This window comes from Strongyloides ratti (assembly GCF_001040885.1).
Source record: "Strongyloides ratti genome assembly S_ratti_ED321, chromosome : X".
Taxonomy (NCBI): Eukaryota; Metazoa; Nematoda; class Chromadorea; order Rhabditida; family Strongyloididae; genus Strongyloides; species Strongyloides ratti.
This window is the reverse complement of record NC_037309.1, coordinates 2,071,171-2,097,214: the sequence shown is the minus strand read 5'-3', so window position 1 is coordinate 2,097,214 and position 26,044 is coordinate 2,071,171. Positions and strand designations below refer to the sequence as shown.

Here is a 26,044-nt window from a genome sequence, read left to right as displayed (position 1 = left end):
GCTTTAATTTTTTTTTAAATAACAAAAAAGAAGTTAATCTTAAGATTGGTTATTTTATAAGCAAAGAATATATTTTTTTTTTAAAATTACTTTATACTCAGACATTTTTGATTATATAATAGTAAAAAAGTTGTTTTAATGTATTTTTGATCTCTTTCTATTAAAACAAATAATATATATTAATTTAATATTATTTTTTAATATGTATATTAATTTATCAAACTAGTTCATAAAATTAGTGAAAATGAAATAAAAATATAATTTATTATATTCAAAATCACTAGATTATCAATGCATTAATAGATGATTTGCTTAATATTAATCTGCCTTGTTGGAAACAATAACTTGGAATTGCAGAAGTTATTGAAAATAATAAAAATGCTCTTAATAAAATTTTTAATGATAAAAGTAATTAAGCTTATAAATTTCTAGTTGAACAAAACATAAAGAAAACTTGTATAATTGAAAGATAAGACTTTTGTAAACGATCATGTGAAATTACATAGTACATTTTTTTTCAATGTAGAAAACTTTTTTATAATATAAAGAAAATCAAGAGTCAGGAAAAGAAAACAGAATGTGGATGTTGTCTATTTTTTAACAACATTGCAGAAAATGATATATTTAATTTTTTTTAACCAATTTTTCATACCTGTTTACAAAATAATAATTAAGAAGAAATATATTTTATATCTCGTTTTACAATATAAAATTTAATAGTTACAAGTAGTCAGGAATATGGTTATCTGATAAGATAATACTTCATTAAATGGAATATTGTTGATATATTATTTAATAAATTGCTGATTTAGAAAAATTAAATTATTGAAATATTTTTTAAAGTAGCTATAATATGTTAATTTGTCGTTTTTTATTTTTAAATACATAAAAACAAATTATTTATCCTAGCAAAAAAATGTACTGTAGTATTTTTGATAAAAATAATTAAATTAGCAATTATAAAACATTTTTTTAGAGATTATTAAACATTTAGTTAATAAATAATTTTATAGGACCAAATAACATGGTAACAAGTTTTGATTATATTTTAAAAATTTTTTTGTGATTTAGAAAAACAAGTTGATATTAAAAAGATTTTAAACTAAATGGTAACTTTTCAAATAAATTATTCATATTATCTCTGTGTTATATTATATTTTTTATATGAAAAAATAATTATCATAATCCAACATTTTTCAAATACTTTTGAAATAATAAATTTAAATTTAAATTGTTGAATTAAAAATAGTTTTTATTTTTACAATGCTATTTGATATAAAAAAATCATTAAAAGTTAATTAATTTTTACAATGTATGTAATTGAACATTAATGAGAATTTTTTAAAGATATTATTTTTGTTAAAACAAATATTTTTTCCAACATTCTTCCGTTCTCAAGAAAAATAATTATATATGTATACTTAAATATATTTTGAAAAAATAATTACAGTAATGAATTTATCTTAAATCATTCCTTCAAGTAATTCATAAATGTTTTGTTTGTTTTTTTTAATAGAAACAAAATTTTTTCTTAAAAGTAAAAAAAAAAATTATTTTTTTAAGAATGTTTAAAGTAAGAACAAATTTTAAGATAAAATTATTGAAATTTAAGAATTAAATTGAAACAGTAACATTTATGCAATATTTTTTATTACTAAAGATAAATTTATTTAAAAATCAATGCATTGTAAATTGAAACAATTTCTTTAACATCATATTTTAAAATTACATAAACATTGATAAAGGAAAAGTGTAATAAGAATTATATTATTTGGTATTTGCTTAAACAAATTTCATTAACATTGAAATAACAATCATAAAAAAAATAAGTTTAAAATTAAAATTAGGGAAAATTTAACAAAAATTTAAAGTTACACTGTTTTTAAAAGCAATTATAAAAGTTAGAAAAATAATTGTTATTAAAAAAAGAAACATATTATTTTAAAAAATTTGCTTCAAAGATGTAAATATTTTTAATCATACTAAGAAAAATGTAGTTCATGTAATTTTCATTCACAATTAAAAATTTTTATATACAGTTTATCCAGAGAACTATTAATAATTTTCAAATTTGTTTAAATGAAATTTAAAATTTGTTATCATATATCAAAGTTTTATATCATTTCCATTTAAATAGCATAAAAATAAAACAAAATGTTGACCTATGTTTCATATTTATAAAAATTTATACAATAAAATTAACACATAAATATTTGATCTATTTTTACAATTTTTACATTATCAAGCTTTCATTTTAACTGGTAAATTATTTGATAATAATTTAAGTAATTGTTATAAATTGATTTATTATTCAAATTTTATTAGTAACAAAAACATTGATTATTAATAAAAAAATTATTAAATAATTGCTTTTTTAAGATAATTTATTTATATTTATTAATGATTGCAATTATAATAATAAAAATATGTTTTTTATATATAGTTTTATTTAATGTTTGCCTTTTATAAAATTTTTCAAACATATATAAATTTAATTTTTTTATTAAACTTTCAAATATTCTTTATCATTTATAAAAGTTCAATTAAGAATATTAATTTTTTTTTAAAAGAGTTTAAAAAGGTAGATGGATTAAATAATTTATATCATTTTATCTATGATTAATTATATGATGAATATACGAAATTATATTAAAAATTTATTTTATAAATAAAAAATTAATTTTTAATCATTTAAAAACGATTTTTGATAAAAAAGAATCAAATAATTTCTTTTAAAATATTAATGTAAATGGTAAATTGCATTATTAGAATTTATAAAATTATTTTAAAAATAAACTTCATTTAATAGACTTAATTTTTAACTACCAAAATATATGAATCAAACATTAACTTCTTTAAAAATTTAAATAGCAATCAACTAATTTTATTAAAAAAAAGACTATCTTTTATGTAATTAACTCAATTTAACTTTTAAAATATAAATTTAATTTAAAATATTAATAAAATTACTGAATTAGACAGTATAAAATAATTAACTTTTATCTCATTATTATAAAAAAATATTCTCAAATGTATTAGCTTTAATTATTTTTTTATATGTTGATAATAATTTCATAATCAATAAGAATAATATTTTCTTTGTATTATAATTTAATTTGTGATTATTTATTACAACTTTTATCAAACAATTATTTTTTATAAAGTTTTAATAAAATAATCAAATTTTTTTAATAGAAGTTTTATTAACAAGATTTTGTTAAATATACATAAGAACAATATATAAATGTACTTTATGGAAAATAAAATAATTTTTTTATATAAAGTTTTACTAAAATTTATTGTAAAAAGCATATATTGTTTTTTTAAGCAGTTTCAATTAAAAAATATCATAAAAAAAATTTATTTCAATAGAAAAGTGTTTTTAATTTAGAATCCATTTTGTTAGTTTATTAAAGTTTTTTTAAATAAAATTTTTTTAATTAAATTAAATGTTTTAAAATTGTTTAGAATATTAATATTTTTTTTTAAATTAAATTAATATTAAATATTTATGTCATGAGATTAAAAATATAAGATAAATATTATTAAAAATAATAAAATCTATAAAAATATTTTATAAATTTTTTCAAAATCTGAAAAGTAATTTTTTTTTCTATTAAAAGATTAATCTAATCCAATGTTTTTGGTTTTTACTGATGTTTGTTTACTATAAATATAAAAATTTTGTTACAAAGTAATGGAAGAATGTATTATCTTTTAAAGACATTAAAATAATTCATTCTTATAAAATAAATCTTATAAAATTTTTAGATACTTAAAACAACTGTTTCTAAAATTTTTATAATATTTTCTTACTTTTTCTTTATTGTAAGTTACTTGTAATATATTAATAGTCAATATAATAAAATTACTTTTCTTAAGTATATTTTTAAATATAAACAAACCAAATGAATAAACATAATTTTAATTTAAATAATTACATTCAGTTAAAAAAATAAAAATATATATATACTTTATATATTCAAATTAACAATTTTATTCATGCATATAGTATCATCTGATAAACTATCTAAAAAAATATCTTCTAAAATTTGAATAAAATTTTTTTTAATAATTTTTAAACAATTTTCTAAATTTTGTTTAATTTACTCAAAAAAATATATTAAACTTAAAAAGAAAAGAATAAACATGTAACAAATGAATATATTGATAAATTAAATAATTTTTTGTTTTATTTTTTTTTAATAATTATAGTAAAAAAAAAACAACAACCATAAATACAGTAAAGATGATTTTACCATATATTTATTTGATTTGAAAACATTTTAAAATTACTATACTTTTTAAATTTTTATATTTAAAATGTTATAAAAACAATTATAAAATCACTTTTATTTATTAAATTGTAATATTAAAAATATTATTAAATATTTATCTAAGTAAAAATTATTTAAATATTTTCCCTAATAATTTACATAAAAATGTTTTATACAATTTAATTTACAAATAAAATAAAAATTGCATATATTAAATTAATTTTGTGACTTGAAAGAAATTATAATGCAAATTTAATCAATTTTTTTTATCTAATTTTATTAAAGTTTTTTTTTTATTATATATAAAGAAATTTTATTAGTTTAACAAGGTAAAAAGTTTAAATATATTTTTGAATTTTAAATAAACTGATGGAAAATAGCTTTAAAATATTAAAGCATTAAAATTTATAAATATAACTGATTATTGAAATGGACTTAAATTAACAAGCCTTTGCCTCATTTCAGATGTTCCTTGATAGACATTGTAAGGCAATTGATAACAACTACAAGAGCAATTTGATATTGTATCAGGTTCCACATTTATTGGGGTTTCTTCTGTCTCACTACTGGTACCAGTTGAAGACTTGCGATTACGAAGAAGTAATAGCTTACCCGTTCTACCATTATTCTTTTTTTGCAAATTATTTATACTCATTAATCCACGTGCTGCTAGTTTAGCTTCTCGTAAATCTCTTTTTTCATCTTCTGTATTTAATGTTAAGAAACGTAATACAAGAAGATTCATAGCAGCTGAGATAACTGTCAATCCAAAAAGTATGAATACTAGTGAAAACACTACATATTCTGGTCTATTTTGTAATGCTCCATCTTTTTGTAATGCCACAAAATCTCCAAAACCAATTGTAGTTAATGTTACAAAACAATAATATAAACTATCAAAATATGACCAATCTTCATAGATATGAAAAACAAGAGCTCCAGCAGCAATAAGAAATGTTCCTAATCCGGAGCAAATTATTATAAGATCAATATGTGTTACTGTTGGATTTTTACCAAAACATTGTTTAGAACATTTTAAAACTCTTGCGGCAAAAGTATTTAGACGTTCACCTATACTTTGAAACATAACAAGACCTAATGGTATACCAGCTAAAGCATAAAACATACAAAATGTTTTACCACCAATAGTTATTGGTGTTGAATGTCCATAACCTAAAAATAATAAATATAATTAAATAATATTTTTTTTTTGTTTTACCAATTGTTGTAATAACAGTTGTGGCAAAATAAAATGCACCACTAAATCTCCACTGATGACCAGCTTTATGTGGAATAGATTTTACAATAATTGATTCAAGAACATTATAATCATTTATAGATATATTATATTTATCAATAATTCTTTTTTTAGCATCTTCAACTTGTGCTCTCTATAAATAATATATATGTATAATAAATAAATATATATATATATATATATATATATATATATATATATATATATATATATTTTATTTTTATATATACCTGAAGTAATTCATTTTCAGATTCTAATGCGTCAAATACAGCAGCTCCTACAAGAAGATAAGTGAGAGTACATACAATAAGTGATAATGTTCTGACATTTTGACGTTTCATTCCACTTCATTTGTTAAAATTAGAAATTTGATATATTGTTATATGATAGCGTGATACGCAAAATTGCAATTTTTTATTTTTAATTTTTTTTTTTTAAAATATTTTTAAGAATATTTAAATTGGGAATATCTAAAATAAATATATTTATAAATTTAATGAGTATAAAAATTTAAATGCACGAAAAATAGGTAGTTTAAAATACTATTACTTTATCTTCCTTAAAATAAATATATAAAATAAGATATTGTAACTAGAGAGACAACAAAATTTAAAATGACTATAACTTAAACAAATAGTTTTTTTATTAATTAAATAAAGATATAGGATAAATCTTTTAATGTCTAAATCTTTCACAATATTATTTTATATAAAAAAAAAATTTAGAAAATTAAAAATATTTTATACATAATAAGATTAGCATGTTAATTTTTAATAAATTCATTTTAGAAATATTTAAATATAAAATAAAAATTATTGAAAATGGGAAGTATTTCTAAAATACATTATTTTAACAATACTTAATAATACATGTTAAATACATCAAAATAATTATTTTCTGTTCTTCATAAATTAATCAATCTGTCATTTATAATGATTAATAATAATAGAAACAGAATGTTTATAAAAAAAAAATAAAAATAGATCAATAATATTATATTTATATAAAAGCTTTATTTTTTAATCATTAAATATTTTAAAAAAATTTATTTTTAAATATATAATTTTTTGATATAAAAATAAATAGTTATATAACTATTGTTTTATTTTAAAAATATATTTTAATTGAAAATTTAATAAATTTTAAATGTTATAAACTTTAAATTAGTTAATTAAAGTTTAGTAGTTTAATATTAAATTTTCTTTAAAACATTTAGTTTTACAAGTAACACTATGTATAAAATGTTTTTTTTTATAAAAAGCAAATACATCTAAAAAAAATATATATAATGAAAGTTACAAATATAAGAAAACATAGAATAAAAATTTCTTAAGATAATTGTGTAGTAATAGCAAAAATTTAGTTGAGTATATTATAGTTATAATTAACAATTATCATAGTAGTAATAATATAAAAATAAAATAAAAATATTTTATTTGCTATTGAAGTACTTCCTGCAATTTTTAATATTAATAGGTTACAAAAATATTTAATATATATAACTTTATTTATGTAAAAAAAAATACATAACATAAAAATGTTTTTTATCATTGATTTTTAATGCTTTTTTTAACATGGTGGATTTTTAGACAAACTTAGTTGTTTTTAAAAGACCAAAATAAACATTAGCTAAAGAGAGAGTTATAAAGATTATTTTGCCTGCAATTATTCATCATGTCATAAAAAACAGTTTGTAAGAAAGATTGATATGATAATACATTATTTAAATATATATTCCCTTCTTTTATATGATCTTTAAAAATATAAAAAGAAATAAATTTATTAATGTCTTTTTTTTTTAAATTAGTAATAATAGTAAAATTATTATAATCTTGTAAGTAAGAATATATTTTGAGTGACAAAGTAGTTTATACAAATTTTTTTCTATTTATTATATAAAGTTTTAAAAAAATAAAAACGAAACATCAAAATACATTAATTTTAAAAAGAAAAATTAGTGTTAATTTAGTAAATTTTTTATTTCAATCTTTGTGTATTTATTTGTCAATATCTATATATAAAAATAACTAAATGATGTACCAAGACAGATAGAAAATTTAACTTAAAATATTATAAAAAAGGATGTTAGATTAAGGATATCAATGTTCTTCCTTTATATATTCTTTATAAAAGAAATATAGTTTATCATGGTTCAATTAAAAAAAAAATTAAAAAAATTTAATAAAATATAATAAATATACATTGACTTTAAAGTACATAATGTTTAAATGAAAAAATATATTTTTTTTTCTATTATTATTATTTTGTTGGAATAACTTATAAAGATATTTATACCTATTTATTTACAAAACAAAGTTTGGTTATAATAATTTTATTTTCCATTATTTTATTAAACCAAAAAGAGAATAAAAACGTACTACTTTATGTATGCCTCTTGCAACTTTAATATGTTACTCTTTTTATCTTATACAATTACATTTTCTTTTTACTCAAACATTATTAAAATTACTTCTCATCAAATATTAGATAAACCAAAAGACTCTGGATGAGAGTGAAAAACTCTAAATATTAAATATCTATTCTTTTTTACCGACAATATTATTCTTACATATTTTCTTATTATTATATATCATATTCTCATCCAACATAGTAAAATTCTTTTATAAATTTAATTTTAAAAATGCTATAAATTAAAAAAGAAAAATAAAATAAATGATAATAGATTATATGAAAAAGTATCTATAAAACAAAGAAAATAAACATTCATTGTTTGGTACTTTAAAATTATAAATGTTTTAATTGATATTGACAATTGACAATTGTTTATAAGATATTATTTTGATTTTTCAATTTATGAGTACAATCTTTTAAGCATTATATTTTCATCAATCATTCAATATATTTATTTCTTCTTTATTTTAATAAAAATATTTTTCTAATAATATTATATAAGAAAATTTTTTTTTTTTGATTTATTAATTATTATTAAATATAGATGATTATTTATTAAAAAATAATGGTAAAATAATAAAGAAATTCTTAATTTTTTATTAATAATTTAGTATATTAATTTTTAATGTAAAATATTTAATTAAAAAAATATTATTAATATAATTGGTTTTAAAATTGAATTAGTAAATATTTATTTTGATAAAAGAAATAGTTTTAAACAAGATTTATTTATTCATTTTAATCAAAATATATTTAAAAAGAATAAATTTATCATTTAAAAAATTGTCTTAATCATTATAAAAAAAAGTAAGTTACAAAATAAGGTAAAAATTAAATCATAAAACAAATATCGTTTAAAAAAATTCTTATTATCAATTATAATTAGAACTGTAATAGTTGTTAAACGGAATATAAAAAAAAATAAACTGATTTAAAATATCATTTTGCAGTACTGGAAAAATATTTTTTTTTTAAAACATAAATAATGAGATCTTGATAAAAATAATAATTATTAATCTTTACTTATATCTACAAGATTTTCCTTTATTTTATATAATTCCATTAAACCATAATTATTTTCACAACATTTTTCACGCCAATGTTTTTCACATAAATCTTTTTTACAACCAACACAAAAAACAACATCAGCAATCTTGTTACAATTTTTGCATATATTTTTACTATACTTAAGTTTATTTTTTTCAAGATTAAAAAAATGACCATTCATATTTTCGACTGCTTTCATGTATAGTATATTAAAATGTGTTGCCATAACTGAACCATACAATTTATGATTTATATGAGTTAATTTTAATGCTTGTATTTTTATTGAATCTTCCATAGCAATACGTAATATTAGTTTTTCAAAACGCCTGTCAAATGTCATTGATTTTAGGCAATTTTTGATAATGTCTACAATTTCAGGAAGTGACATATTCCTAAAAAACATAATTATAATAATGAATTATTAATAATGATTTACTTTATGTCAATATTTTTTATAAAGTTTGAACAATTTTCAATAAGACTTGGTACAACATATTTTGTAGATAGACGCATTATTAATGCAACATTATCATCTGTAAATATTAAATAAATAAAAAAAAATAAAAGTAAATGTCAAAAAAAAAAAATTAAAAATTTATAACTTACAGGAAATATTTTTTGAATCTTGTAGACATTTTAAAAATATATCAATATCAATTGGTTTTTCATCAACAATATCCTTTTTAATACCATATTTTGAGTCAATTGTATATGATGAATTTATAATTATTTTAAATAATGGTGAAACATTTATTAAAAAGTCTTTATCCAAAACAAAGATTTTATCTTTAACATGAAATATAACTTTATTTGATAAAAATTTTTTTGAAACTGAATTATTATCAGTTTCACTATCTGAAGACATCACTTTTTCATCCACCATTTTTTCTACTTTGTTATCATTTTTTATTTTATTTTTTTTATCATGAGGAGGACTATCTTTTTCTGGTGGTAAATTATAAACAACAGTTTTTGGTTTTTTTAATACTAAACTCATAATAAAACAAAATAATGAACCTAAAATTAGAATATATGAAATAAAAAAAAAATTAGTTAATAAATAGATAAAATTAAATGACAATGAAATACATTAAAAATTATAATAAAATTGTTTAAATAAATAAAACTAAAAGAAAATTAAACAATATTCTTATACAAAATCAACTTAACGCATTTTATTTACAGTATATAACGATCAAAAAGTAATATCAAGTAGGAGAATTTGATGATTTCGAATAAAAAAAATATGGATAAATAAATATTATAAAATATAAATGAAAGTATAATAATATATAAAAGTGAATTTAAGTAAACTATGGAAATAACTAATAGCATTTATAAAATTATCTAAGGTGTGAAAAGTCAAGATGTTGATAAAATAATTAAAAAAATTGTTAAAATTTTTATAAATATTTATATTAACATTATTATTTATGTTACATTCTTTTATTTATTTATATATAAATTAAAATAATAATAATAGTTACTGGCATTTTATTAAATTATCTATTTTTTATATTTAGTAATATTGTAATAATCACGAAAGTTATAATTGACGTAAAATATTCATGCAATAAAGTACGTAATAAATAAAAAGAAAAGTAAATAAAAAAATGTATAAACATATTTATTATCATAATAAGTATAAAAAAGTTATTATAATAATCGTGAAAAATTAAGAAATATATAAATATAATATGAATATTTAAAATTGCATTTACCATATTGAAGAATATTATATAAATTATGTACAAAATATAAAATTTTTTATAAATTTAAATAGTCATTAAAATATAAGAAAAAAAAAAGATAAATTTTGATAGTAAAAATATTTCATAATTTCAGAATATTAAATTGTCATATATCTTTACATTGACAAGTTAAAATGAAAAGGTATTATAGAAAAAAAAATGACATTTTTGTGGATTTTATTTTTCTACATTATAAATGGAGTAAAAATATTTATGATATATAGTTAATACAAAAATATAAATACTCTTTATAATATTAAATGTTTATAATATTAAAAATAAAATGCTTGATAACCAGTAAGTGGAATGATATTTAATAACAAAATTCAACAGTTTTTAAAATATATGTACAATGTACCTAAAATTTGCCAACAAAATATTTATTTGCCGTTTTAACTTTAGCAAATATAACATTGTTTTCTTTAATTTTAAAAATTTAACACTATCTCAATTTTAAAACAATAGATAAATATTTGTAACAATATCAAAAAAAAAAAAAAATTATTTCTTCTCTTAGGATCATACACCATTAATTTTTACATTAAAATGCTATCAAATTTTGTCTCATTATGAGGAATTTTATTAGATATATATTTTTCAATAAAAATGTAAGAGTATATTGAAAATTATAAAAATAAAGTGATAAAAAAAAAATTCTTTTTATATTAAATAGCAACAAATTATTTAAATAAAAACAATTATTATTATTGTTGAAAAAATGTATAAATTTTTCATAAATACACACATATATCTAATTTTTTTTTAATAATAACTAAAGATATTTTAACTGATAAATATGTTGTAATTTATAAGTGCAATCAAATTTACTTTTTTACGTTAAATGTTATTTAACATTTTCTTTATTTTTTTTTATATTTGTTTAAAAAAATATGCTGATCTTTGGTTTATTTTCTTTTTCTTGATAATATATCTTTTAGTAACATTTTAATAAAATAAAAAAAAATTATTTTAAAGTTAAATTTTAACATTGTTTAGTATAAAAATATATTTTTGTAATAGATATAAAGCAACAATTAACATTATAATATAAATCTTTTTTTCTATGATAGTTTAAAAAAATTATTTTAAATATAAATATCAGATAAACATAAAATTTTATGCTTGAAAAAAATATTAAAATTTACCCTTTATTTTTTTTTTTTTATTTTTCCATATATTATATATGTAAAAAGTTAATATGCAAATAAAGTTTATGTAATCTTTGATAATTTTTTTCTTTTAATGTCATTTTGCAGTTAACTGAATCTCAATTACATGACAGTGTTTTGTTCATAAAAAGGAAATACTATTTAAATATTTGAAAGATATTAAAAAGTACTTCAAAAATTCTTTTAAAATATTGTATGTATCCAGTTTTTAATCTTTTTCAGGAAAGTAAGAATAATAGCTTTACCAATTATAATAAAAAAAAGAATAAAAAATCAATAGGATAAAAAAATATTTATTTTAGTATAAAATACAAGAAAATAACAGTGACATCAAGAAAAATAAAGTTTTAAAAATATTTCAAAAGAATGAAATTATACTAATTAAAAAGAATTAGTTTTTTTTTCTATTCTAAATATTTAAGTGATTTATTTATAATTTTTTTAAGTATTTCTAATAAAATGTTTTTATTAAATAAATTAAACAACACATTCTTGAAAATAATATTTAAAACAAGTGAGTTATTGCAATCATTTACAAATTAATTTATTGTTATGAAGATGATAATTTATAGATAATTTTACAGTTTTCAAAACAATTTATATTTTATTTTACATATTTCATACATTATCATTTCAAAACTACTACTAGTTAAGTTACTTAAAAATTATAATTTAAATAAATGATTTGTAAAAAAACTACCAGTAATAATTTATATACAAATATTTTGAAATAAAAATTGCCAAATTAATTGAAATTTAAGATAAATTATAATAAATTAAAAAAAGATTATTTTGTTAACAAACATATATAAATATGAATGGATATTATTATCAATTTCAAAAAATATTTTATAATAAAAGAATATATCATATAATATGATAGTTATATGGATTAGAGAATAATTTTACTACCACCAATTATTAATTACTATTATTATTACAATAAATTTATTCATAATACTTTTTTTTTTGTCCTATTCACTAAAAAAAATGATTTTATTTTCTTAAAAAAATATTATTGTATAATTGTTGGTGTATGTTATGATTAAGTACAATTTTGTTTCAAAAAAAAACAGGAAATTAAGAAAATATTTGAAATAATATATGTCAAATAAGAATGTTTATATAGTATAAGAATAATTTCTTAATAAATTCAAGTCTTGTTCCTGTTTTTGACAACAAACAAGAATAATGTATGCTTAATAAAATTGTAACTGTCTGATTACTTAAAATCAAAATACTTAAATTGTGATTAACTAGTAAATAATTATTCTATCAAATAATTAAAAAGTTTATTGTAAACTTTTTATTATTTTTTTTTTTAATAAAAATTTTTTAATTATTATTCTTTATTAACTAGACAGTTGATTTGAGATGTACATTTAAAAATTTTTCATTTCAAATCATTTTTAGGACCTGTCCGATTATTATGAGTTTAAAAGATTATCATATTCCATTACAATTTTGATCAAGGCTACAATAACTATACTCTTTACTATTACGTTGATTTTTATAATTAGTGATATATTGTTTAATCATATTATCTACTATAAACTGAGCTTGCTATCCATTTAGTATTTCATTATAATATATGACTAAAAATGGTAATTTATCATTGAAAAATTATTATAAAAATTTTTGAAGATATATAAAAATTTTTAATATCTATTTTTTAATATAGATCTTCAATATTATTTTATGATGTTGATCATAAGTTATTATTGATTATCATGATAAAAAAAATTTTATTATATAGGATAAATAGAGTTATATTAAAAATATATTTTTATATTTTATTTTAACTATTTATTTGAATTTAAAAATCTTTAATATACATATTAAAATATATTTACTAAAATTTTGTAATATTTACAACACATACTAAAAATTTATTTTTTATTTAACTGTTAAATTTTTTATAAATGTTTTTAAATAATATAATTTATTATTAATTCATTTCTAATTGTGTCACTTCTGGACATATATCTAGTTAACTAGTTACAAAGTCCACATCATCTATGATACTGTATTTGCAAAAAAAGTACTAACAATTAACCAGATCTTATTTATTGAATTTTTGATAACTCATAAAAAGTTTTTCAATAATTGTTCAAGTTTATATTTTGTTGTTACAAATAACATATAGTTTTGTTGTTTTATTTAACTTTACTAATATAATCTTTTTAAAAACTTTCTAAAGAATGAAAAAGTTTTTTTTTAACGTTTAAAGAATCTTACATTTTATTGAAATTAGATAGACTTTTTTATTGTTAAATAAAAAATTGTTATTTATTAAAAAATTATTTAAACTATGAATTGAATGATCATTTAGATAAATCATTTTATTGTTAAGTATAATAAATACTGGCTAACATTAATTATTAATTTTACATATATTGTCTCAGTACTTGTATATGAGCATGAAAATTTTATATACAAAACCAGCTGATTTCTCTAAAATTCTAATGATTGTTTTTGTAATTTTTGTATTATCAACATAATTAACTATTAAATATTTATAATATGTTTTAAACTTACAAATCAAGATATTTAAAGATGTTATAATAATAAATAAATTACTATCTTTAAATATTTCAAGATTAAACTTTATTTATCTTAAATTACTATATGTTTCTAGTAAAAATAATTATATTTATATTGACAATTAACCTCTTTAGATTGAATTATTTTATTATTACAAAAGTAAGTAGTACTTTTGCAAGACAAAAAAAAAACATATTATAAAAAAAAAGATTATTATTAAAAATGTTTTTAAATTTAACTTTTGCAGAGAGGAGTAAAATACAAAAGTTCCTCAACAATACATATAATAAAAAGTTTTATTTGCAAAAACTAGCCTCATTCTAAACGTCTACATTGTTAAATATTCTTTTACATATATTTTTATTGAAAATAAATTTCCTAAATTTAAAAAGACAATTATTATAATGTAATTTTTGTTTAAGCATATTAATATATAATATTACATATTTAAAAGCTTTCTTTTATAAAAATATAATCAGTTTTACATGGTTTATCTTAAGATGATATTTGATAAATATATATAAAAATTTTTATAAATTGATTTAAAAATGTGTTGATTTCAGAACCGGTGATTTAAGTGACCGCTAGAGTCAATTTTTATTAACACTTCATAAAGATTTAAATGACTACTGGAATAAAATAGTTTAACATTCATATTTACTAGCCTTATCTATTTTAGTCTTGATCTTACAAAATTACTCACACAACAATTAAACAAGTATAAGGTATAAAATAAAATATTTTGTGTTAAGAATCAAACTTACACGAGAGGTTTATCTTAACAACCAATCATTTATTACTATATATTTATAGATATTTTTAATTTTATATCGTTTTTAACATTTTATTATAATTAATATTATTTTTAAGGTTTTATATAACGTCTACTTCAATATATAATTAATATTATTTTTTAATAATATTAATGAAATATTAATATGATGAGAAGACTTAGATTGTCTTCATATCTTTTAATAAACCCTAATTATGGTTTTATAAAATTATTATCAACATATTTTTTAATAATTATTATTATATTAACGCAAATATCTTTTATATTATCAGAAGAAATATTACGTAAGAATATATAAAATTTTTTAAATTAAAATATAACATAATTTTTTTTATATATATATTTAGAAAATAAAAAAAATAATACTATAGAAAATAATGGTAAAAATAATGAGACACTTTCGGAAGATTTTCTTAAAGAAGAAGATTTTTTAGCAGCATTAAAACCATTAGAAGATGATCCTGATGTAACATTTTTAACTAATGATGATTTTAATAATGCAAAAAATATTAATACTAACAAAGGTAAATAAAAATAAAAAATAATAATAATATTTATAAATTTAATAAAATATTTAGATAAAAAAAATCATATATTAGGAAAACAAAAATTTTTTCATGGTGATATAAGAGGTAAAGCTGCATGGACAAATAGTCAGAAAGATGGTATACGTAGAAATGGTGTTATAAGTATAATAAAAAAATGGCCTAATGGAAGGATACCATATATTATAAGTAGTCAATATACAGTTGCTGAAAGAGCTGTTTTAGCAAAAGCTATACAAGAATATCATACAAGAACATGTATTAGATTTGTTCCAAAAACTTCTAGTGATTCTGACTATTTATATATTGGAAAAATAGATGGGTAATTTTTATATTTTTTAATATTTGAAATAATTAATAAAATATAATAATTTTAGATGTTTTTCTGATGTTGGAAGAGCAGGAGGTAGACAAGAATTATCATTAGATAATGGATGTTTACAATATGACACAGCAATTCATGAATTAATGCATTCTGTTGGATTTTATCATGAACATGAAAGATGGGATAGAGATAATTATATTTCAATTTTATGGAATAATATTGATAGAGGTAGTAGTTTTTTTTTTAATACTATATATAAAAGTTTATTTTTTATTATTATTATAGAAGCATATGATCAATTTGGAAAAGTAGATCTAACAGAATCATCATATTATGGACAACCATATGATTATAGAAGTATTTTGCATTATGATTCAATGGCATTCTCTAAAAATGGTTTTGAAACATTAGTTGCAAAGACAAGTGGAATGACACCAATAATGGGTTCAGCATTAGATTTTAGTAGTAGAGATTTATATAAAATAAATAAAATGTATAAATGTAATGAATTTTTTAAAGAAACAGATAAAACAAATATATTAAATAAAGAACAATTTAATAGATTTGGTATATATAATAATATTAATGGACCAATGACATTTCCACCTATTCCTATACAACCAATTGGAACTACAAAAGTACCATTCTCAACAATTAATACTATATCACCATATACACCACTTGTTACTTTAAGACCAATTGATGGATTATCTATATATAATAATAATGGTGATGAAAAATGTGTTGATAAGACAAATTTATGTTGGAGATGGATTGATAGATGTACATCATTTTTTTTTAAAAAAGTTATGGAAGAATTTTGTCCAGCATCATGTGGATTTTGTACTCCAAAAAAAAATAAAATTCGCAAGGCAAAAAAACTCACAAAACACGGGTCATTAATATCAGATTTTTATTTAAATGACCAAGAAAATAAAATAAATAAAAAAGAGGAAGAAAATTTATTACAAAATATTGGTAAACCTTTTTATCAAAGATTTGGTTAGATTTTTAAAATTTATAGATTACGTGTTTTGTTTTACAACAAAAAAAAATAACTATTCTTTTTATTCTATGAGGTTTATTTGAAATTTTACATAATGTTGTATATTTTGAGTTATATCAATAAAATTATCATATTTTTAATTTATTAAAATGATAAATGTATTATTAAAATTTAAATAATTAGAAATATTATTTATCTTTATAATCTTTTAATTATAACTGTTTTAATTATTTTTATTCTTTTGTAAAAATTCTAATTTATACTATATAGAATAGTAAATTAGTACTTATTAAAAGATAAATAATATTCAGTGGTTGTTCTCCAGTGACCTGTCCATAAGTCTTTATATATATATATATATCCACCATACCGTTTATGTTTATTATCTTTTTAACAAATACCTTTTCCCGGGTTCAGATAATGTTAACTTGTTAATATAATATTTGTCATTACTTTTACTTTCTTACAAGAAATAGATTTTAATATTCAAAGTATAAATTATATGAATGAGTAATAAATATACTTTGTAAATAAAAGTTTTATATTATAAAAGAATATTTTAACAATTTTATTCAAAATCAAAAAATTTTTTTCTTTATTTTAACTTATTATTATCATAAAATTATTTTATTTTTATAATATGAATAAATTTTTTTTTTTATATTTATTATCATTTACTTTATTTTTTTTTTGTAAAATATAGAAATAAATTTAATAATACAAAAAAAAATTATTTTTATTATTAAATTGAATACTTTATTTTTGTATAAATTTATTATTCTTTATATATTCATAAAAAGATATATTTTTAAAATTAAATAAATAAATATAATGTATAACAAAAGTTTTTAATATTGGTCAATCATCTGACCTGTTATCAAGATGTAAAGATACTATTCAATAAATCGATTATACATTGTTATGAGTAGCTTATACATTAATTGATTTATATATTTTCTAACTTAAAAAATTAGAATTGCTATATAATTGTTGTTTTTTTTTTAATATTATTTTATTATTATAATTTTATTTATAATAATATAATTAATTAATTTGTTTATTTTTATTTTTAGAATGTATCAAAAAGGGATAAAAAGTGATAATGAATCTTCACCTATTCCTTTAAAGTCGCAAAAAGATGGTTGTGTACAAAGAGTACCTTATGCTTCAGTTATGGCAACATTAATATGTTTTATTGGTGTTATTATGTTTTCTATTATGATGATATGGTCATTTAAAGCATCTGTTGAACAGTATAGAAGAGCATTACATATTGATAATTTACCATGGCTTGATAAAATTCATATATTTTTTATAGTATTAGCATCAATAATGATATTATTTTCTTTATATATGTTAATAATAGGTATTATGTCAACGGGAAGTACTAGAGAAGAACTTTATAAACAAAGTTATGCAAGAAAAAGTGGTAGATGTTCATGTATTATAGGAATGATTTTAAGTTATTTATTAAATATATGTTGGATTATCATAATATCTATAACAGCAATATTATGTTTTATTTATTATATATTTTTAAATTTATGTGGAACATTAGAATCTTATAATGATTCAAATTGTTTAGATTTTACATTATTCAAATCATTACTACAACAATACACATCATCGGTATGTTAAAATAAAATCATTTATTATATAATTAATGATTCTTTTTTTTTTTCTAGAATATAATATTATGTGGAGGTGATGTACAACAATTTTGTGCATTATCTAATTCAGTTTTTCCTTGGTATATTGTTGGCTATATTGGTAGTGGAATAGTTTCTTTAAGTCTTACTCAATTTATGATATGTAATGCAGCAAATTATGCACATATAAATAATGACAAAAGATATCTTGATATTAAAGAAGTACTAATGTATGAAGGACAAAAATGTGATTATAATCAGGTAATGCCTACACATAATGGAAACTTTTCAAAAATAAGAAATCAATTTAATAAATATGACAATAGAAGACTAGGAAGTCAGCAAATGTTATATCATAATGATAATTTTTATAATAGAGTTAAAAACAATTACTATAATAATGATGCTCCATTTACATCAATTGATTATAAAAATACTACTTATGGTAGAAGATCTTATCATTATGATTAAATATAATATAATTTATTTTAAATAGGAAGTTGAAATTGTTTTTCTCAAAAATTTCCAGTGATGTTCCTAATTTATATCTTTTTTTTAATAATTTTATCAAATTTTTCCTATATCTATTGTATATAATTGTCAATTATTAAAACACATAAAAATTTTTTTTTCGATATGATAAATATCTATTTATAAAATAAAAATATGTATTTTCTCTCAATTTAAAAATATTTTATTTTAAAAATATCATTTTATTTTATTCTTTTTTTAAAATATATATAATTATTTTATAAAAATAAATGTAATTATAGTCAAATTTTTTATATTAATTTACTACTACTTAACTGGTAAATAATTTAAAAAAAAAAAAAACCTTTTACAATAAAGTAATAATATATTATATTAGTTTTTGAAATATTTATAAGTAACATTATTTTATTTTAAAAGAATAATTTATATTTCAAATATATATATATGTTAACATTTTATTTAAATAAAATTCTAATTTTGTATAATTATATAATTTGCCCCCTAAGGCATTCAAGCTTTTTATAAAATGATATAATACTTAATTTATAGACGGCATATTATCATTTTTTTACAACTTTTTTTTTTTAAAAATATAATCATTAATCTTCTACTTTTCATTCTATAATTCTTAAAAACCAAATTATCAAATAATTTTTATACTTTTTTTCTTTTTCAATATAAATAATGGTGAATAAATTAAAAATTTTGATTTTGAATTATTTTCATTTTGACATACATAATTATTTCCTTTTTTCAATTAATAACTATAAAAAATTTTTGACATTTCCATTTTTCAATGACAATATGTAGTTCTTTTATAGTTAAATAAATATTTTTCATTTAACTACATTTTAATCTTTTCTTTTTTTTTTCTTTCAAAATACTTTTAAAATTTTTTGAATTAATATTAATTATTATAAAAAAAAAAGTATATTGTTTTTATTTTACCAAAAATTGTTAACAAAATGTCTAAAATATAATATTTGTATTTATTATTATTTTTGTTATTTTATTATTTAATTGAGTACTATCTTTTTAAAACTTGTTAGAAATTAGTTTTGAAAGTAACAATGTAAATAGAATCTTAAAACATTAGTTTTATAAAATTTAAAAGATATCAATTTTTTTAAATAGCTTCCTACTTTATAAATACTAGCTTTATAGAAAATATTGAACTATATAAAAAATATTTTGTAAAAACCAGTTTAAACATGTATTCACCTTACAAAATCATCTGACTGGACAGTCTCATCATCATAGTATATACAATTACCTGTCTGTATATTATCTTATTATAAGCATTGACCACCATTATAATAATAAAATAAAAAAAAAATTTTTTTTTTCTTATTTAATATTGTTTAAAGAATTATTTTAAAAACTTTTAATGTGATAATAAGATTTGTCTGTTATAATATTATATATTAAATATTATATTCTTTAACAAAAATACTTCCAGTTATGTATGATAGGATAATTTTATTATAAAAACTATAAATAAATATCTATTAATATCAGATTATGTGTGTTTAAATATATATTTAACTCATATATTATAAGTAAAAAGTATATAAATTTATCTAAAATTTGATGAATTGATTTAGGTCTACATAGTATTAACTTTTATAAAAATAATATATAAGATATTAAAGCTTTTATATAATTATAGAATCCATTTACATTTCATTTTATTTCTATTGCCTTTGTCATATATTCTATTGTAATATAGATTTATACCATATAAAGTGGTTTAATCTTTTGATGGTCAGTGAAACAATAGTATGAGGTTGTTGAATATATGACCTCTTCAATAACAATAATATATGTTCGTTTATTTTATCTTAAAATGAACACTACTTATATTATTAATAAAAAATTTTTTTTCTTTTGTTTAAAAAAGAAAATAACAGAAAAATATCTGAAAATTTTTCTTATTGTTTCTATTATTCATTTAAAGTAAAAAAAAATATATTTTTTTTAAAATTATATATTATTCTTTTTATATTAATAATGCTAAAAACATTTATATTTATAATTTTAACTATTTAATTAACATTTTGTAAAGGCTTATTTATTTTGAAATTATATATTTATATATATATACATATATATATATATATATAATACAAGTCACCACCAATTTACCTTTTTTGTAAATTTATTGTATTTGTAGTAAACATCGTTTGTTGTTGAGAGATGAATATATAATTGTTGTAATGTTTTGTTATTAGTTGGACATATATACATATATATATATATATATGTATGAAAATGACTAATAAATAACTAAATTGATTAAAAGCTAATTAAATTGCATTTTTGTTTATCATTTTTTTATCTATAAAATGAAATATTACTTGGCAAAAAAAAATTACAATTTGTTTATCTAAATATAAAAATTTTATCAAATTATTATTTTTACTATTTAACTTTACAATTTGTTGATTTTTGATTTATTATTTTATTTATTTTTAAAAAAAGTATCATTAATCATTTTGTAATATTACTTTTATTATGATACATATATATATATATATATTTATTTTTGACCAATTATCAAAATATTATTTTCTTCCTTTATTTTTTTAAATTAACATTTATTAGTCTAGAGACTTAAAACAAGCTCACTTTTATCTCTAAAACTTATACTAGTTTCTTATTTCTTATTTATTAAAAACTTCCTATTAACTACAAATAAGAAGGCGTTGTACGAAAAAACAAGTGTTTGTGAGGCAAACACTTATCCTGCTGACCACTGCACTCATTTTAAAAGTATTTAATATTATCATACATTTTTGACAGATGTGCTTGCTATAAGGCTACTACAGTTTAACTAAAATTTTGTTTGATCAATTAGTTTAAATATATATAATATATAAATTATTTTTAATTTATCATTCTTAACTAATCATTTATATAACTATTTTTTTTTCTTATAAATGAAAATGAATCAATTAATTTAAAAAGATAACATTTGTAATATCTTTATTTTTATAAATCAGTTACGCTTATCAAATATTATTAATCTCTTTCTAGATAAAAAAATATTATCATCTTTAATTATTATCAATTTTATATTTTCTTAAATTTTTTTTTTTTTTGATTTCCTCAGTTAATTTATCATACTACACTTTTTTTGTTATTATTTTTAAATTTACTTTATTTAAATTACAGATTTACCTATTTTTACTTTATCTTCTCATTCAATTGAACATCTGCTCTTTTATGTATAATTTCTAATTCATCTATTAATCTACATAAGATAACCAAATTAAAAAATAATAAAAAATTTGCTCAACAATTTGACATATCAAACTGCACTCCTTTATGACTATTAATCTAATTTTTCTAAACGACCTCATTTTATATTTTCCATGTCTTTAAATCTAACAGTCAAATATTATTTAATTTATAACATAACATCTTTCTTTATTATTTTTTTTTTTAAATTTAAAAATTTAAATATAAAACTTTTTTTTTTACACTTTTATATGTTTAATTAATTTAATTATAAAATATGAGGTAACTGGATATTGATAAAATTTTCTTGAAATCATATTAATTAAATTATATAAAATAATTTTTTTTATAATATATTATTATCTTTATTTTCTAATACTTTTTGTTTTTATTATCTGATCAATTTATTTATTATCATTTAGTTTGTTGTTTATAAACGTATTTGATATCATATTATAAAATTTTCTTCTTCTCAAATTTCAAAGATAAGTTACATTTTATAAACAATTGATTTATTTAATAAATAGAAGTAAATTAATTTATACTGAAATACAATCATCATTAATTTTCATTTTATGAAGTAGTTTTTACATGACGTCACATATAATTATCTATAAGCATTTCTAAACATTGAAGACTAAAAATTGTATATCATACATGTTATTGTTTATATCATTTATTAAATTTCATTTATAATAGTATCATGTGAAATTTGAAGATCTTTAAAAAAAAAATTATTTAAATATTATAAAGATTAAAGTCCTTCATAATTGTTTAAATTTGATCGTTATTATAATTTTCTTCTCATTTCAATTTATTTTATCACTCAACTAAAAAATTTTTATTTTATTTTTGTTGATGGAAAAAATAAAAGTTTAAAATGACATCAATTTCTTTTTAATATTAAAAATTTATATTATAATAGAGTATTATATATATTCAATTTTATATTACTTGTAAATTGCAATTTATTCGTTACTTGAATATATAATTTTTATTTGTTATTTATAAATTACAATTTTAATTTTTTTTTTTAAAATAATTTTTCATTTAATTACTCTTAATTTATATTTATGTGGGTTAGAAAATCAGGCAAAATTTGTTTTAAATTTACGCAACATAAGTTATAAAGTTTTTTTTTTATAATTTTTGTAATGTGAAATTTTCAGTCAACCAGAAAATTTTATTATATTTATTATATTTTTATTGAAAAATTGGTGTGAAAACTGATTTTCTGAACCCCTACATTACAATTTAAGTAAAAAAGTTTTTTTTACCTATTATTATTTGTTTACTTATAAACTACAAATACTTTGAATATTTTTAATAAATATGTATATATATATTTATTTAATATTTACATGTTTTGTAATGACAAATAGTCAAAGAATTTTGTTAAACCAAATATTTGTATATATATTTTTTTTCTCTGTTTTTATACTATCGCTTTTTATTTTAATAATTAGAAACTAACTAATATATAATATTGTTTTAATTTAATATTTGTATTATAACTATAATTTTTAGTTAATAAGTCTAAATTAGTTTAATTAACTTATTATAATAGTCTACAAAGAATTCTTTTTTAATATAAAATTAAAATTTCTATCATTTAAAATTGGATATAATATATAAAATTTATTTCTCAATAACAATTATAAATTGATAACAGTTTAATTACATCCATGTTGCATACTGTATAATTAAAAATTTCACAAATAATATAATCCACTTTAACTTAATGTATATTTTTAAGAATTCTCATGGTCAAATAAAAATAAATAAAAAAAACCCCCAAAATTTTTTTGTGCATTATTTATCAAAAATATAAAATAATTGCTTTATATTTTAAAATTTTTTTGTTGTACCCTAATTAAAAACGCGTTTATGGCTATATAAAAAAAAATGATATGATTTGTTAACAATCTTATAATTTTCATTTTTACTAAAAGTGCTATAATTGTATATATGTTTTAAAAAAATGAAAGATATTTTAAAATTTATAAAATAATAACTTTTTTTTTTGAATAATGATAAATAAAAAAAAATTTTGATTTCTGAGAAATTTTATCATCAATGATTGTTATTGAGAGATTAATATAAAAACTGAATGAGTCAGGTATTATATTGTTAAAAAAAAACATTGAGAACATTAAAATGTAACAAGAAATATTATTTTTAATGGTTTAAAATAAACATATAAAATATATATAAATATAAATTTGTAATTGAAATAAGAATATCTACGTTTTATTTGTTTCATTGCACTTTAATAAGATGAAAACTACGCTATTCATAAAACAATTTATTTTCAATTGGCTTTTCATAGGAATATGTTGATGATATATTAAAAAGTTGTGTTAACCTTATACTTTTGTTATTTTATATTATTCATCAATATATTTTAGATGATCACATAATATGAATGACATTATTGAGATGATATTTTTATTTAATTTAAATTTTTAGTTTAAATTAGCTGTAGTTAAAAATCCACTTATACAGTCATATGATAAGGTGCACAGTTTCTGAAATGATATATCTAACGCCTATTTCTATTGACTGTTCTTTGTTGATATAACAAACAGATTATATACTATTTTTGTATTTTACTATCACAGTCTTAACTCTTAATAAAATTCTTTACTAATAACTTGTCAAAGATTGAAAATATTAGAATTGATTTATATGCTAATATGTTATTTACAAAATATAACTTCCGATACAGTTTATGAAATTATTCAAAGAATCATCTTTGATACTTCCCCTTATATTTCTATTTATAACTTCATTTACTCAAAAATATATATTTTATTAATATAAATATTTCAAATTATTTTATTTTACTTTTAATCTAATAGAAAAAATATTTTTAATATTCTTATTTTTATCTTTATGAATTTATAATTTAGTAATTTATTTAAAAAATAAAAGGAATTATAAAGTATAAAAAATATTTTTGATTCTCTTACAGTACAATATATTAATTAATTAAAAAAAGTATAATTATAATTGACATAAATTTTAATTAAATACTTTTAACATAATGAAAGTTAAAGTATCTTCATTTAAGGAAATGAAATTTATTATTAATGCCAACAAATAAGTATATTATATTATATATATATTTTTTTTGTAATAAAATATTTTTATATTTATTTGTTTTTTTATATTTATGTATAATAATAAATTTTTATTATACATATATGTTAAAGGCTTTTGTTTTTATTGTGTAATATTAATTTAAATTTAGGTAATATCATATTATTTTTGTATTAATAAAAGAATAAAAAAAAAACAATTTTCATTGTTCTTTCATAATTTATTTTGTATATAATAATTAGAAAATTATTTTATATAAACCTCTAGAGCAATTTTTTTTTAATAATTAATTAATTTTCACAATATTTTATTGTAACATATTAAAAATATAATTTAAAAAAGTTATATTTTATGTCAAGAGAAACTTTTTTCTTTAAGAAGTCATTTTCTTTTATTCTAATTATATTATTAAAATTTTTAAAAATTTTTATATA

The 26,044-nt window shown here is 16.9% G+C and overlaps 4 protein-coding genes across 4 annotated transcripts; 2 read left to right on the top strand and 2 right to left on the bottom strand.

Annotated features, from left to right (window-relative positions):
* Window positions 1–4,698: 4,698 nt before the first annotated feature.
* SRAE_X000044300 (Two pore domain potassium channel, TASK family and Two pore domain potassium channel family and Two pore domain potassium channel domain-containing protein) lies at window positions 4,699–5,876 on the bottom strand (the record flags this gene model as incomplete). Its single annotated transcript, XM_024644788.1, has 3 exons — window positions 4,699–5,450; window positions 5,497–5,668; window positions 5,766–5,876. 3 exons carry the CDS (start codon window positions 5,874–5,876, stop codon window positions 4,699–4,701), a joined length of 1,035 nt encoding a protein of 344 aa, XP_024510312.1.
* A 3,083-nt stretch (window positions 5,877–8,959) lies between these two features.
* Window positions 8,960–9,991, bottom strand: SRAE_X000044200 (BTB/POZ fold domain and BTB/POZ domain-containing protein; the record flags this gene model as incomplete). Its single annotated transcript, XM_024644787.1, has 3 exons — window positions 8,960–9,386; window positions 9,431–9,527; window positions 9,601–9,991. 3 exons carry the CDS (start codon window positions 9,989–9,991, stop codon window positions 8,960–8,962), a joined length of 915 nt encoding a protein of 304 aa, XP_024510311.1.
* Window positions 9,992–15,396: 5,405 nt separating this feature from the next.
* SRAE_X000044100 (Astacin-like metalloendopeptidase) lies at window positions 15,397–17,128 on the top strand (the record flags this gene model as incomplete). Its single annotated transcript, XM_024644786.1, has 5 exons — window positions 15,397–15,535; window positions 15,599–15,775; window positions 15,830–16,118; window positions 16,174–16,349; window positions 16,407–17,128. 5 exons carry the CDS (start codon window positions 15,397–15,399, stop codon window positions 17,126–17,128), a joined length of 1,503 nt encoding a protein of 500 aa, XP_024510310.1.
* A 1,073-nt stretch (window positions 17,129–18,201) lies between these two features.
* Window positions 18,202–19,247, top strand: SRAE_X000044000 (M6; the record flags this gene model as incomplete). The annotated part of the gene is made up of 2 exons (XM_024644785.1): window positions 18,202–18,756; window positions 18,813–19,247. 2 exons carry the CDS (start codon window positions 18,202–18,204, stop codon window positions 19,245–19,247), a joined length of 990 nt encoding a protein of 329 aa, XP_024510309.1.
* Between the last annotated feature and the right edge of the window lie 6,797 nt (window positions 19,248–26,044).